The sequence below is a fragment of the Thamnophis sirtalis genome, unplaced genomic scaffold (assembly GCF_051295495.1).
Source record: "Thamnophis sirtalis isolate CommonGarterSnake01/CBP01778 unplaced genomic scaffold, rThaSir2_p1.2 scaffold_1, whole genome shotgun sequence".
In the NCBI taxonomy this organism is placed as follows: domain Eukaryota; kingdom Metazoa; phylum Chordata; class Lepidosauria; order Squamata; family Natricidae; genus Thamnophis; species Thamnophis sirtalis.
The window spans coordinates 137,273,553-137,290,056 of record NW_028261381.1 but is presented as its reverse complement, the minus strand read 5'-3'; the positions used below and the strand labels follow the sequence as shown (position 1 = coordinate 137,290,056).

General features: G+C 38.2%; 1 protein-coding gene across 7 annotated transcripts in view; it reads right to left on the bottom strand.

Annotated features, from left to right (window-relative positions):
• UNC79 (unc-79 subunit of NALCN channel complex) overlaps positions 1–16,504 on the bottom strand; it is a 135,871-nt gene that overhangs the window by 82,168 nt on the left and 37,199 nt on the right. For all 7 annotated transcript variants that reach the window (XM_087725792.1, XM_087725805.1, XM_087725819.1 and 4 more), the window contains exons 12-20: positions 15,154–15,383; positions 14,750–14,921; positions 13,147–13,377; positions 12,740–12,930; positions 9,770–9,893; positions 8,612–8,752; positions 6,771–6,995; positions 2,743–2,970; positions 916–1,054 (exon numbers count right to left, since the gene is read on the bottom strand). In XM_087725792.1, the coding sequence (XP_087581918.1) occupies positions 916–1,054; positions 2,743–2,970; positions 6,771–6,995; positions 8,612–8,752; positions 9,770–9,893; positions 12,740–12,930; positions 13,147–13,377; positions 14,750–14,921; positions 15,154–15,383 (1,681 nt within the window). The remainder of the gene's footprint in view (positions 1–915; positions 1,055–2,742; positions 2,971–6,770; positions 6,996–8,611; positions 8,753–9,769; positions 9,894–12,739; positions 12,931–13,146; positions 13,378–14,749; positions 14,922–15,153; positions 15,384–16,504) is intronic.

Here is a 16,504-nt window from a genome sequence, read left to right as displayed (position 1 = left end):
TTCTAACCACTGCACCACCACGGCTCTGCCAATGATTGCATATACTCAAACACTGTCCTTGCTATATATTCTTCCTATAAAAGCAATACTGATCCTTCTTTGTTTTTATGTTCTGAGAAGTATTTTTTGAGTGTCCAATTGCCTTCTATTTAATTTAACTGATGTTTAAGTTGTCAATGCATAGTCAATTCATTTCACCTTTCAGTATGTTGAGAATGGGATTGGTTCACATGCTCTGTCCTAGGTGCCTAAAGGATGTTATTGGTTTCTGGAGGGGAATTTCCTACCTTTCTGGCAGGCAATTTAGTGCTCTGTATAGTAAACCACAAGCAATGAGCCAAGGTGGTGCAGTGGTTACAGTGCAGTACTGCAAGCTAGTTCAGCTGACTATTAGCTGCAGTTTGGCAGTTCAAATCCCACCAGGCCCAAGGTTGACTCAGCCTTCCATCCTTCCAAGGTGGGTAAAATGAGGACCCAGATTGCTGGGGGCAATATGCTGACTCTGTAAACCACTTAGAGAGGGCTGTAAAAGCACCATGAAGCAGTATATAAATCTAAGTGATATTGCTATTGCTAATGAGAGGCTAGCCTGCCATTAGAACAAGATGCCTCTCTGGCATCCCAGTTGATATCAATATTTATTGAAGGGAATTGTTATAAAAATTAAAGGAAAATAAAGTGTCAGAAATGACAAGTGGAAAGTGAGTACAAATTAGCAATGTCTTTCTTTACGTTATTTATGAGGTGTTTGTAGGTAGGTAGGTAGGTAGGTAGGTAGGTAGGTAGGTAGGTAGGTAGGTACAGAGACAGAGAGTCATGAGATTATGGCAAACTATAAATTAAATAATAGGTATTGGCTACCTTTCCACTTTAATCATTATAGTATTTTAATTTTAACATTTAAAAAAAGAATACCTGTATTTTCTGTTGCTTCTGTGTGGTTCCCTGGGTTTTCTACATGCTCTGGTGCAGATTTGTTTCCATCCCCTTCAGTTCCTATAATGAACTCTGGTTTGGAATCAAAAAGACTGTCCTCTAAGTTATCTGTCGGTTCCTTCAAAATGTAAGATCAAATACAAATAATGTTCAATATCCACATGTATGTATTTCAGGGCAAACATCCTCTCAAGCACCAAGGAAGTCTGAAGATTCAGGCAGTTCAAATGAATATAAAGATTTATTGCAAGTTTAAACTCTACAATAATCTGGGTTAATCTGAATCTAATGGTCAAGGGAAATTTGCAGAAGTTAAGAAGAGAAAGGAATTCAAGGTGGACTGAATTTAGATCTCTTGTGGGCATGGATGAACTCATGACTGACTGACTCCTCCCTCAGACTCAACTTGGCCATCTCTTACACATACTTTACAAAGAGGACTAATCAACAGATACTAAGACCTTTCAATTTTATCTTGTGTTTCTTTACATAATTGTAATAACCATCAACCAGAGAAGCAAGCCCTACAAGAATTATGTCTCACCCTTCACAAAGTTGACATTTATAAATTGCTGAGGTCAGAGTAGAAGAGGCAACCATGTTTTAAACAATTGGCAATAATTGTGTAAAATTTGTTTACCATATTTCAACATCATTATATGGTGTTCCAGTTTCATTTAGTTTTATTGCTGTTTTTAATCTTTGAACAAAAATAAGGTCCTTGCCTTTATAGGTAGTCCTTGACATATGACCATAACTAAACTCAGGATTTTGGTCATAAGTCATTGTGGACATAAATCAAGCCACCACATATGCGGACTTGATTTTTATGGGCATTTTTATTGTGGTTGTTAAGTGAATCACATGGTCAATAAGTGAATCACATTGGCATAAGTCCAAATCCAGCTTATCCAACAGGCATTTCTTTGCTGGAAAAGAAGTGGTGAAATTCAGTCATGTGATTGTGGGATGCTGCAACTAAGTCATAAATGTGAGCCTGTTGTCAAGTGCCTGAAATGTGATCTTGTGACCACGGGGGTGATGCAGAAGATATAACTTCAAGGACGGGTTGTAAGTATGTTTTTTGAGTCTACTGTAACTTTAAAAAGTTATTAAACAAATAGATGTAAATTGAGGACTACCTATACTAAAGTGAAAAATGATGACTCTCCAGATCAGTGGTGGGTTCCAGATCCCGTTGCAACCGGTACAGTGCAACAGGGCCAGGCATCCACCACATGCATGTGTGCAGCATATGCGCAGCACGCGCACATGCATAGTCATCACCTACGACACTTCAGCTGCTTGGCGGAGCATCGTGAAGGCACCGTACACTCCGTGCATGTAAGCCCTAATCAGCTCAAATACAGGTAAGGAGGACGGGCGGACAGGCGGGCTCTCCGAAGCACCGTACCAGAATGATACCAGGTGCTCTCAGCAGGCACCAGTATGCCCGTACTGGGGCGTACCAGTCGTATCCCACCACTGCTCCAGATGTTCCTGAACTACATCTTCCAGGAACCTTACCAATCTAAGTGATAGTAATTAAATTTAGGAACTGTAGCAACATCTGAACAGTGATTGTAACACCCTTTTCTAGTTATTGTTGAATGGGGCCTTGAGAACTTGAAAGTTCATACACCCCTGGGTTTCTATATAGATCTTTGCACAAATCAAATGGCATATTATATATTCAACATGTGGAACACAGAAGGCAAAATATCACAGTCAAGATCTAGTTATATAAAATACAATAGGATTTTTTTTCCTGGACACTTTTTCAAATCCTTTCTTTAATTTGCTTACCACCAGTCTGATTTCTTCTTTGGGGGCTAATCTTTCCAAGAGTTCACAGGCCATCTGATAGCACAAGATACTAGACTGGCACAAGTTACATTCTACTGCCTTCTCATCTTTTTGACAAATATGGGAACCACCCCAGGGGGCCTGGAATACATTATTGATGATAGAAATTATGTCTTTGGAAATGCTGTTCTCCAAGCCCAAGGTAATACCATCATCTTGTAGTTCCATCTGAAAAACACATTTTAGGAGGAATCATTTACAAAGTAATTGATATACAAACATTGGAAAAAAGGAGAGTGCCCTCTTAAAGATGCTTTTAATGTATTATTGAAATTATATCCTAACTTTTTTTTCTGGGAGCTCAATAAAGCATACATAATACATTTCCCTCCAGTTTCACTCCACGAAAATTTTGTGTACTGGATTACATAAAGAGAGATCATATTAGCCACACACAAAAACCCCACTGAATCATCTTCCATGGCTCTGTGTGTATTTAAATTTATGTAAAGTCACCATAGCCCTCCCTAGTCCAAGTAACTAAATTAGTCTACTAAATAATATACAATAGCTAATATACAATAGCATCCCGGCTCTTATAAGCTCCATGTATTTGAATAGCTGAAAAGCACAGAAAAATTTGAAATTTTCTCTTTGAAAATTCATTTCAGTTGAATTTCTTCCTGTCAAACTACTATTCACACAACAGCTGCTTATGGGGCACTAAAGGTTGCAATCCCATATTATGTTCTGCAGATAGATTTCACTCACAGTCTAACTTCTCTTACTTCCCCTGGGCATAGAACCCTCAAAGAAGATCTCAAGTGGTGACTGGGTCAGATGGGCAGTGTTAGGTAGTTATAATCCAGTGCCATACCTTACAAGGCTTTATAGGTTAAAAATAGTGCTTCCAATTGAGCTGATAAACCTCTTAGTAGCCAATGCAGTGACTGTTAGATGGACATAACAATGGGTTTTCCCAGTTAGGAATATGATTTCTGTATTCTGTATTCTAACTATATCTTGGAAATCATTTTCAAAGGCAGCCCCATTGCATCGAGCCCCTCTATGAGGAAGATGGGTGTTTAAGAAAGTTGACAAATAAATAGTCCAGTTGTGTGGTGATTTCAGTGTGGTTATGGGTCATCAATCCTTACTATTATATTTATGTCTTGTCTTTATATCTTGTCTTTCTTTTGTGAATTTGCAATATTGCACATGGGAAAATCTACCTGATTTTTATCCTCATAACAACCTGGTGAGACAGATTGTGCTAAGACATAATAGTTGTTTCAAAATCACTCAGTTCCATTGTTGAATGGAAATTTGAACATTAGGCTTCCTAGGCCCAATCCATCTCAATCCTTATCATTAATTAGATTTATTATAACCACCCACTACAAAAGACTAGGTAAATCACAGTGTCTCTTATTGTTCCAGTTCTTCTTGTTCTAGTTAACTGAATAAATTAATCAGACATCCATCTAGCTGACATGAATTCAGATTAAAAAGATTATATATGTAATACTGCTTGGCATACAAATGCAGCACAGTTTCCATGTTATTCATCTCTAAAAATGGCATATATGTTCAGAAAAAAATCATAATATGCAACATGCAGATGAGAATCATAAAACTGACTATTTCTCCATATTAGAAATGAAACATTGTGATTCAATTCAAGGTATGATTCTATTTGAGCTGCAGTTTGAGATTCAATTTTAAGCTGATTAAACTACTTTGACATTTTTGTTTCAATCTTTTTATAGGATTCATTATAACAGGAAAACATCAAAATAGTTGAAGCTGCTTTGATAAACTGGAAAGAAAATGAAAATGGTAAGAATGGTAGAATTCTCAGCAATTGGCAGCACTTAGCACTAATCTTTGACTGGATCTGAATGCCAAATAGAGCCAGGTTTTATTGATATATAGGGAGGGTTTTCCAGGGCTGCAAACTAGAAAAAATATCCCATTTCTATATTGTTCCATAGAAAACCACATGGTTGTGTTTGCTAAGTTATCAGCTGGTGGATTTTTTTTTTTTGCAGAGATGAGGAAAAGACAGGACAGCAGACACTACATTATACAGGAAAAAACTCAAATGATCTGGTCAAATCAGTGCAGAAAATGTCACAATATCACAATTCAAACCAACAACTTGGTCATTAAGTAAGCTGTTGCTAAGTGAAAAAAATCATGTGACTGTAACTATGATTTTACTTCAGCATTGCTTTGCTTTGCTTTACAACATCAGGCTACCACTCCAAAAATCTGGGTGAGGTCAAATGGCAGGGTTTCTGAAACTCATCTCATGAGGAAGCTGCCCCCCCTTACCTTTGGGATGCTCACCTGCTACTGGGGTAATTAGCAAGAAGAAAATATTAGTATTCACATGCATTGAAAAGGCAGGGATAAAAAGAGAGTAAGCAGGCACACAATAGGGACTACACTTCAAAAGGAATGCATGGGTGCCAGCTGTTTGCCTTTAATGTAAAACTGATTAGTCAGTTTTAGGCAGCAGCTGCCAGCCAACTGGGTTCTAATCAACTAATTAAGAATACAGAGCTGAGTTGGTTAACTTGCCCTTAGCACTTTTTAGGGAGTGAGAGAAAAGCAGCTGAGGAAGAAACAATCTTATTTAGACAATCTCTCCACTCTGGGGTGGTAATGGGTCAAGCCAGGACAAGGTGTACTAATTAACTGTAATGATAAATGCAGGACAGAGAGAAAGAGATGCTATAAAGATAATAAATACATGATTGGTTGAAAAGTTACTTTTTCATCACTATTGTAAACATGAACAGTTGCTGTCTAATGCAGTTGAGAAACAAGAATTATTTGTATCCCAGTTTTAGAAAAACTATAAACTATTAGAGTTCCTGTTTGTCCACTTCCTTTTCTTAACATTAATGTCCACTGGTTTCCCCTTATTTAAGAGCCTCTCCTTTAGCAGAGTTACAATAAAGTTATACTATTTGGCTAGCAAGATTCATTTCTCCTGAGAAGGCTCACCCCCAACTTTGGTTTCCTTTCTTTCAGGCTGGGCAGGCAAGGCCTCTTCCGGATAGAATTTAATTGTATCAGGGTTGTGCCTTACTTGCAACACTCTAAGTTAGCAGAGCAGGAAATCCAGACTAGAACTACCAGAGATACACAGACCATACAAAAGAAAATAAAGATGGAGATGATTAGCCACATGATTTGATTTGTTGTGTAACAGTAGATCTGCTTCAGTTTGCAAATCTGTTTTGACCTGGGTAATTTAACTGAAGCTTCATTAACAAGAAGTACTGTATGTCTTTGAAGTAATCCACAGTCCTTCTAAAAGATGCATGAAGAAAGGTATGGGAAGTTTTGACAGGGAAAAAGTCAATTGAGCCATTGATTATTTATATCCTGAATGCTGCATCTCCAAAGGATTAACAGTTTTTATTTAATTTTGAGTTGAATATAGGATTCAACTCAACAAAGTTGCCTCAAACTGTGATGTGAATGTCATATAAATTTAATAAATAAGTAAACTAAATATAGATCTTTGACCCATATTCAAATTTCCAACAGTATGTTGTGTGAAATCAGTAATTTTCAATAAATATTTATCAATTATACTACATATCCCTCCAAGATTAGATCAGAGGTCTTTAATGATCCTTCTCTAGCTCTCTAAAGTCCCTCCACCTAGCCACCAAATTAAATACTCACAGAATCTCATGAATATGTGATATTTTGATTTGTTAAAATATCTGGGCTATTGCACTATGATGCCTATCAGCTGGAAAAGGTATGGTTTTAGTTTTTTGGGTTTACCAAAAGGCCAAGAGAACTCACTCAGGCATAGTGAACTCTTGATCCCAAAAAAGTTTGTATACCATGGAATGTTTCTAGATGCATATAAATCTCTGGCTTGCAAATTGGCTCCTGTATAAAATATTAAAATATTCTTTAAAATGTTCCAAAACAAGATGTGGTTATATTAGGATTGTATTAATTGACCATGTTTACAATACCAGGATGTGTATTATTACCTGCTTCAAGATGAGATCAAACATTAGAATGAAACAACTCAAATTCATTTCATCATCATAACAGTCAAAGTCAATGGCCCTTCCTCCTCCAGAGGATCCAAAATTTTTGAAAGGACTGCGGAAAGGGCTGTGTATGGGGCTGCGAAATGGACTCTGAAACGGACTTGGGAATGGACTCAGTGTATTATGCTGAACTCTGCGTCCTGGATCGGAAGCAATGCTCACCTAGAGGAATCCAAATAACATACAAAGACAGAATTCCAGGTGAGCTCCTATGTTTAATTTAAGAAAATACATTCATTTCATGATAGAAAGTTGCAGAAAACACATTTTCCCCAGCGTGAAGATACAGTGTTACCTGCTATTAATAAAAGTCGTAAAAGCAGAAAAGCATGATTTAATAATCATTTGGTCATGGTATTCCAAAATATTTTTCAGGTATCCCATTTAGCTGTTTTATGTGCCACTGAATTATTCCATTCATGACTGATGGAATAGTTAAATGGCACAAATTAGGTACACTTTAAGTCTTAACTAAAATGATGTGACTAACAGCCAAACTCCATTTGACATCTAAAGGAACAACTTTTCTCGTGTATTTCTCTCTGAGATCTAAGAGATACCTGGTACTCTTCCATGAGAATGTATAGTGATGAAGCATCTGCCCCAGGCAGTTCTATATTGTCTTTTTGGTGCAAGGCAAAAACAATTTATTCGATTAAGAATTTTACTGTTAAATTTTACTTTGTTCTAATGCAGGGAGTCCAACCTTGGCAACTTTAAGACCTATGGGTTCAACTCCCAGAATTTCCCGTATTAATCATTCTTTTTAATTGGAGTGACCACATTTGCACCATAAAAATCCAGACAATCATAAGATGGTAACAAAGAAATGGATAAAACCTCTTTTTTACCATCTAGCAGTCTAGAGATTTTTGTAGCTCTAATATTTGAATCATTTGAATCAACCTGATTTCTGCTATTCAGTTGCTGGTTTAATTGTTTTAATTGCTTGTTTAGCTTACTGAGTTAAATAGTTCACCTTTTTGCTACAAACATTTTATATAGGTTTAAAATATACAAGGACACCTCTATTTGTAAGGTTAGCATACACAGTTTAAACATGTTTAAACAAGCAGGAAGTGTTTTCTAAAAAGCTACTGGTAAGTCTAGTTCCTGCCAGGGGGATATAGTTCAATATATATTTTATATTTATATTTTACAACCCTCCAACTGAAGTTATGCTGAAATGCTCAGAATCCTTTATAGTTGACCATAACTAAGATTGATGGAGCAGCAATCCTTTTTCATACCCGAACTTTTCAACACCTGCAGGTGTCCCATCGGTTTCATGCTTCCACATAAGCTACGTGCAATATTTGCAGAATTCATATACCCTCTATTGGATTTCCTCCCTATACATATAATATGAATAAGGAATGGTGTGATCTAGATTGGGTCTGCAACAGATAGCAAATGAGTAAGCTTTCACTCCTAATAATGTCCTGATCCAGGTCAAAGACCTAAATTTGCTATTTAGTGGGTTTTGCACACACACACACAAATCTATGTAACTGCCATTTCTACAAAAAAAAGCTTCCTGCCTACTTTGAACCTGACTCTAAGTGCATCTACTTACAATGAATAAATTTGCAATCTTCAACAGAGCGTCCTGTTAAGTAACCGACGTCAGTCTTATGCTTAAATGGATACTCAACCCCGCTCATTTCAAAGGTCTTTAGTTTAATCACACTTCATTTTCACTGATTGTACCTACTGACTAGTCAAAAAATACATGCAAAATGTGTCTCCTGTTATAAAAGAAATTGATAATGAATTACCCTTCGAGCTGCAAGGTTCCCAGTTATCTCACTGACTCTCGATTTTCTTTGATTTGCCAGTTCTTTCACAGAATTAACACCATCAGAAAACATACTGATTACCAACTGAAGTGGAACTACAATGTCTAATTCAGATAACACCTGAAAAAGAAAGAAGACAGCGTTCTCAGGTTCAACTAAAAACTGAAGTGCTAGTGCATATTTTAGAAACTAGGTCAAAATGAAAAATGAACTTAAAACCTGCATTTAATTTAGTCCCTATATAAATTAAGATCTAGAGAATGGGGGTTGAAACTGTAGTTGTAGGATTTAAGGACTGCAATCTGTGTGATGATCAATTGAAATGTGTATAAATGAAACAAAATGTTAAAAAGTTATGATATTTATGTAGTTACTTACCTGGATGCCACAACTTTTGAGCACCCCTAATATTTGGAAATTGAAAGTTGAAAAATTTGACATGCCCTAGTTGGTGTATACATGACACTAATGATGTTTGCATGAAGAAGTTGATCTAGGCTTAATATATTATATTAATTGTGAAACTATGATTTGGGGTTTAGCAAATCATGCAAACCCAATTTTTATTATTTGTTCAACAAATCAAATAATGGTTTAATATATGTGAACCCAGCTTCTGCTTTTAGGTTGGCGTCCTCAAAGAGACTCTTAATACAAGTCACCTAAAATTGTTACTGAAGCCTTAATTTCTTAAATACACATCATTCTGTCGTGACAAGACTTATGCATAGAATGACAACATTGCTTTCTAACCAGACACAACCAAATGCTGATCTGCTTAGCCTCAGTAATAATATGCCTCTGTATGATTTCTTGAGAGTGTATTAACTTCATAACAAGTGGCAAGGAAAAGGAAGTAAAGAGTACAGATCTGTAAGCTATTTTATGAGTTGAACACTGAAAGCGCCTCACAGATCACAAATCTTGATCATAGGTAGCTTCAAGACAATAACAATAGAAGCCATCTAATGTTTGCTCGGGATAGTGAGCCAAAATAATAATAAATGATTAGTAGGATTAGTAGATATTAAAATTTTGTTGATGCACACAGTCAATACTATCTGGGAACTATGTCCTATCAATACACTGGAGTGTGCTTCCATAGAATGATTTGATCAGAGATATATCAGCACTCACATGAAGCCAGAGTAGAGCTTGTTCTTGTACAGAGGATGGATATCCTGTGAATCGACAGCTTATGAAGCCAAACATTTCCTCCATAGAAAAAGGGAGTGGGCATAGCTCTATATCAAACATTTTACTGCAATACATAAAGACAAAAGATTGAATAGCAAGTTCTTTTAAAACGGCTGCCCAAAAGAGCAAAGGCTGTCCACAAAATTTAAAAACAACACTCAAACAATTAATTATTACTGTGTTTCCCTGAAAATAAGACAGGGTCTTATTGAGCAAGCGCCCGAAGAGCCAGGCACAGCCTCAGGGGCAAACAGCTGTATTGCGCTGTTGCAGCAGCGCAATACACCACCCATGAGGTGACCATGTTCACGAGCAGCCACCCAGCAACCCCCCTTTACAGCCGGGCAAAGCACCACTCACTGACCCAGTGATATCCCAAAGGCGCTAAGCTGCGTGGTGGTCTGCCCTCCCCCCAGCTTCTCCGGCTTGGTGCATTCGGGATACTCTTAGGTCAGTGCATGGCGCTCTGCCTGGCTGGAAAGGGAGGTTGCACAGGCGTCTGTTCCATCCCCAGCTGGTGTGCCTCCCAACCTCACCATGCCTGGTCCAGATCTCCCTGCAGGGCCATGGTGCCACTGCAGTGGCAGCACTCCAAGCATAACCTATACTCCAGCTTCCAAACTCGAGATCCGCAGCCGAGTCATTTGGCAGCGGCTGCTCTGGGGGTACGCTCTATGGTTGTGGGCTGGCTGCTGGCAAAGGATACTCCCAGAGTGTACAATCATAGAGCATATTCCCAGAGTGGCAACTTCCGGAAGACTCGGCATCCTACCTCTGTGCTTTGGAAGCTGCAGGAAAAGCCATGCGGCAGCATTGGGCAGCAGCAGCAGCGGCGATGCCCTGGCTCTGCAGGAAGTTAGGCAAGGGCATCATGAGGCCTGGGAGGCACGCAAGCGGGGAGCGGAAAAGCCGCTCATGCAACCCCCCTCTCCAGCCATGCAGAGCCCCATTTATTGACCTAGGGGCATTCTGAAGGCACCAAGCTGCAGGAATTGGAGGGCAGTGAACAGGCATTCATGCAGCTTGGTGATACCCTAGATCAGTGAATGGTGCTGTGCCCAGGTGGAAAGGGGGGTTGCCAAGAGACTGCTCATGAGCATGGTCACCTCATGGCTACTGTGTAGTGCTGCTGTGACAGCGCAACACAGCCATTCGACCGATTTGGGAACTCGCTTGCAAGAGAGCAACCACCAGGCAACCCCGCTCTCCAGCTGGGCACAGCACCACTCACTGACCTAGCGGTATCCCAAAGGCACCAAGTAACCCGAGCCTTTGCCAATCCCACCCTGTTCCTGCGGCTTGGCGCCTTCGGGATACCGCTAGGTCGGTGAGTGGCACTCTGCTTGGCTGGAGAGGGGTGTCTAGGGGGCTTATTTTCAGGGAAGGGCTTACATTTTTGCCCATCCGAAAAATGTGGCAGGGCCTTATTATCAGGACATGTCATATTTTCAGGGAAACATGGTAATTAGTGTATTATTTGAAACCAGCTGTTTGTAAAACATTTCAAATTTCAAATGTTTTGAATCTGAAGGACCCTGCTCTGATTCAGGAAAGATAGTCTAAAAATTCTAGAAGTCTGAGATCAAAGCAACCCCATTTCAAGCCCCAAACTTTGGTTTCAAATAACACACTATAATTTTTATTTATTTATTTTTAAACACACTATATTTTTTATTTATTTTTAAACATTGTGCACATTTGGAAACTTTGGAACTTTATAAAATAAACTCTGCATTTAAGGCTGAAATTCTGTAATACATTATATAAAGTAAACAAATGTCTTATATTCCATTCATACCATGTCATACATAGCTATACTGCTTATTTTAGGCAGGCTTTTGGCTTAAGTGAGATTTTGCTTCATCAGACATCTGATCAGGAAAATATTATATTTATGTAAAGGTTCTACGTCATATAGCAGTAGTTTTTACTGGAGTAAATTCCAAATTAGACTAGGCCAATTGGTGGTCATAAAAAGAGCAAATATTCCTATGGAATGTTGAAAAGAAATAAGATTATGAGAAGCATAAAGTGGACAACGAAAAAGTTTGACATATATGAAAGTATGAAGAATGCCTTCGAATCTCAATTTTTGATTCTCTTTTAATCCAAACTTTGATCAGTGCACATAATAGATAATTACAGCATTTCTGTTCATGACTTCCCATCTTTGCTCAAATATCTCTAGTGGGAAAGGACGTCAGTCCTATAAGCTACAATAGCGTATATTCCTGATCATTAGGAAGTTTAACAGTTTTCTAATTCACTCTTTAGAAAGTAATGTAATTATATAATTTACGGATGCTTTTATTTTTGTATTACATGTATAAACCATTCTGAACTGATAATAAAATTGGAAGGAATTCAAATTCAACTGAAGTAAATATATGTCAGCATCTCTCTCTATAATCACAATCAAAGTGTGATACATCGATTGCTGCAAGTTTTTGGCTGTCCACCTTTCTTAAAAAATGCAAATTAACAATACCACAGAAAATTATGATTGTAGGTTGCTCTTCTGCAACTTGGAATTTTATTGATATATCAATATCAACAACTAATGTTCAACCTATAAGTTCCTAAATAACATTCATGGGCCTCCAAGACCTGAATCATTGTAATCAAACCATTGCCTAAGGAGGCATCTCAAGAGGTTTAGAATTTGAAAGTGCTTTCTTGCAATTCAAACTTTGGGTCCAATCCATCTGATACTTTTGGGAAAAGCAACTGCATTTTCTCCAAGGGCTTGAAATTTCATATATGTTACAGGACATATTTCATGTCTGACATTCCATTTATAAAGTTGCAGTTTTTATATGTAAGGCTTGGATTACTGTCTGAAAGATGACTAATATATAAGCTTCAAGTCCTCCAACAAGAATTAAAAAGACTGCATATTGTTCCACTTACCTTAATACTTCCCTGAATTCCTTCAGTTGATTGTCTGGCACTTCAGTCCTGATGGCTTCCAGCCATTCTGGCATAATACAGTCCCACACAGGTTGATTGATTACATTGTATGGAATTAAGCAGAGGATCCGGTTCAGACCTTCCTTTAATTGTGTCACAGTGCTACATGATTTATCCCAATATCCACCTACCTGAGGACATTGCCAAGGGGGGGAAAAGGTGTATTAAATGTCATATAGTAAGTTATATAGTACTGAAGGCAAAAAGCACTACATTTTCCTTTTGTGTACAACAGGCACTCAAAATATTAAACCCTGTAATTTAAGCCTGCTAGGAATGTCCATTACTTATGGATCTAAATATGTTTCTCTGTGACACTGCTATAAATCAAGAACTATAATTCTTACCCTTGCAAACTCCATTGGTTTAGGAAGAAGGCACATCACCATGACATCAAATCTAACATCGCACACCGTTTTCAGCCATTTAGTGACAAATTGGGGTTTGAGTTTCTCCACTAGGCTGCCAACTTCATCATCCATCATATATGCTGTGGAGTGGAACCACTGGAAAACCATGCTGACAAGCCTAGCCAAACTCTCTGTTGGAGTGTTCTCGCTAGGGGTGCAGAGGCTAACCTGCAAACAAAGTGTTCTCAATTTTTCTCTTTATCTTTTGCAAATTCGGGAAAAACAAGAAACAAGTGTGATTTCAGGTAGTTTAGCAATAGCAATAGCAGTAGACTTATATACCGCTTCAGTTTGACTAACAAAGGCACAAAAACCCAGGGGGACAGACTATTCTACTACTATCAAGCTCAGCCAAAAACATTGGGAAAGCAATAAACATAAATAATGAAATAGTATGCAACTGCTAGTGTGTATTTGTTCTAATTGGCACTTCTCTATTAAAAATGAAAGCTAAGGTTCAAAATGAGATTCAGATTCCGTTTCTAACAGATCCTGGCGCAATATTCCAAAGTGATCAACTGCAGACAAAGTTATCTTATTTCCATCTACATTCAGCACAGATTATAATCCTTTTGATCATCTCTTACTTGTTCTTTGGTTTAATACCATCTCCTTTAAGGAGCCATTTAAGAGTTCTTTATCCTGATTATTAAGGAACATGTCTGATAAAAAGGCATGCTTCTCACATTCCTACTTCAGCTAAGCACACTACATATTCAGGAATCAATCTAAGCATCACTTGCCATTGTTAAGATATTGCCATTGATGCTATCTTGAAGGACTTTTGATTAACTAAGTATTGGGGGGGAAGTGACAGAAAAGCTTTTGAGTCCTCCAGAAATGTTCTTTAGTTGGGGTATTATAAAAAGAGAATTCAAAGATGAGAAGACTGAACTAAACTTGTAAGTATAAGAGACTATATTGACCCATATTTTCACCCAATACATAAAACCAAAATAAGAAGCACTGCACTGAGAAAGAGTCTAAACCCGTAACAATAACTAAGGAGGGGAGCAACTGCATTCACAGAACACTACAAAGCTAGTCATATTTGTTTGCTTTTAGTTTATATGGACGGAATTCCTCACATGTAAGTGCTTGGGGGTGGTTTACTCATTTGTAATCCCCCTAGAGTCATCATTCCCCAAATTATTTACATTTTATTCTAGTCTATAATCCTATAGCTTGTCAAAGCTGTTTATAAAGAGACCTTCTCCAGATATTATGCTTTCAAACTAAATGGGAAGAAGAACAATATTCTGTCATCCCCTCATATTAGGAAAACAAACATCAGAAGCCATGGACTTTCTGTATTCACTGAGATTTAGAACCCTAGTCTCAATTCTACAGATGTGTTGCCCTTCAACTCACATAATCTCCAGACAGTAACAGATATTGAGAAGACTGGCTATGGATGATGGGGTTAAAGTCCAGGGTAACTGGAAGGTACCATATTTGGAAAGTCTGTTTTAATCTCTGTGATGCCTCTAATAATTCCCCAAAAATTTGAATCTTAAGGAAGAGAGGAAAGAACACCTACCAGGAACCAGATTCCAAATTGGCTCAGAAGCCGCTGATCATGCTTGTCATCATCTTTGTTATCAAAATCTGTGTTGTCCAAAGAATGATGAGAGGAAGACAGGCCCAGCTGCCTCCTGCGATTGAGTTCATACTCTCTTTGTTCAGCATGGAATTCAGCCTCTTTCAGAAGGCTAAAAGATGAAGAACACCTAAGATTAACTCCAAAACCTGTACATGAGTTCACCGTACTAACGTTTCAATACCAGGCAGTGTGGCTTCTTGGACTGGAACCATGGGTAAATCTGATTGGGCATTGTGGGTTTAATCTTGGTGATACCAATTGGGAAAGACTGCAATAATGGGACAGAGGATGGAGGGCAGAAAGAAACATTTGGCTATATTAATTAAGCTGGTGAAGGTTACCTAATGACAGCTTCCACCGTACAGACTAATTCCTCAGCACCACATTCACGGGTATTGATAGGCGGTGGTGATGTCTGATAAAGGTGGGTCTCTGCTGTTGCCCCGACTTCACTGCTGTGATGATTTGAGTGGCATCTTTTGCAGTAACGCACTGGCCTGTTACCATGGCGACCACAGCATCCAGCAGAGAAACATGTCACAACAGCCCTCCTAACATGTGAGCTGCAATTCTGCAAAAAAACAAAAACAAAATAAATGTGATATAGAAGAAAAACTCAACTAGCTGACAGTCATAGAAATTTACATTTAAAATACTACCTTGGATTGGGTTGAAAAGCTGAGATACTTAAGAGGGTGGGGAAATGCAGAGTTCAGATGTGAGCTACAGGTAATCCTTGACATATGACCACAATATAGCCCCAAATTTCCATTGCTAAGCAAGATAGTTGTTCAGTGAGCTTTGCCTCTTTTTACAATTTTTCTTACCACAGTTGCTAAGTGAATCACTGCAGATGTCAAGTAGTCACATGGTTGTTAAGTTAGTCTGGCTTCCCCATTGACTTTGCTTGTCAGAAGGTCGCAAAAGGTGAACACATGCTCCTGGGACACAACAACTATCATAAATACATGCCAGTTGCCAACTGTCCAAATTGGGATAACAAGACCACCGGGATACTATAATGGTCATGTGAAAAACAGTCACTTTTTTTTAGTGCTGTTGTAACTTCGAATAGTTTCTAGTTAATGGTTATAGGTTGAGGACTACCTGTACTAGATTCTAAACTGTTATCCTATTCAACAATGGAAAACCAAGCTCCCAGTACCAGTATTTAGTCCTCTATACTGTTCCAGATTAAGCCTATAAATAATGGCTTGATTCATCTCAAACAGGGTACCTGTTTGAGATGTTCCCCCTCCCCTTGAGTTGTAAGCCGCCCTGAGTCCCCCAGGGAAAAGGGCGGCATATAAATAAACTTTCATAACTCATAACTGTGTGACCTTGAAACTTTGTCTGGCAATTCCTGTGGAACTACTGCAGGCTTTGTGCAGCTGACTGTAGAAAACTGATCAAAAGCTCCAAATAAAGTTTCTGAGGACATGCAGACATTTTTAGCTTCTGAAATCGTTCAGACTAAAGATAATGGTCATTTTCCTGTTAGATATTTGGTGGCTGTACTGTTTTGTGAAGAAATTTTGAACAGGTGCTTTACCTGTGCCTTTGTTCAAGACCCACATTCTGAAGGTATGCACAATACTATTCTTACATTAACCTCCACCCATAATAGTATAAGATAAATATACTGTGGAGAGATTATGTTTTGCAGTAAATCATCAATCACTCACAACTATT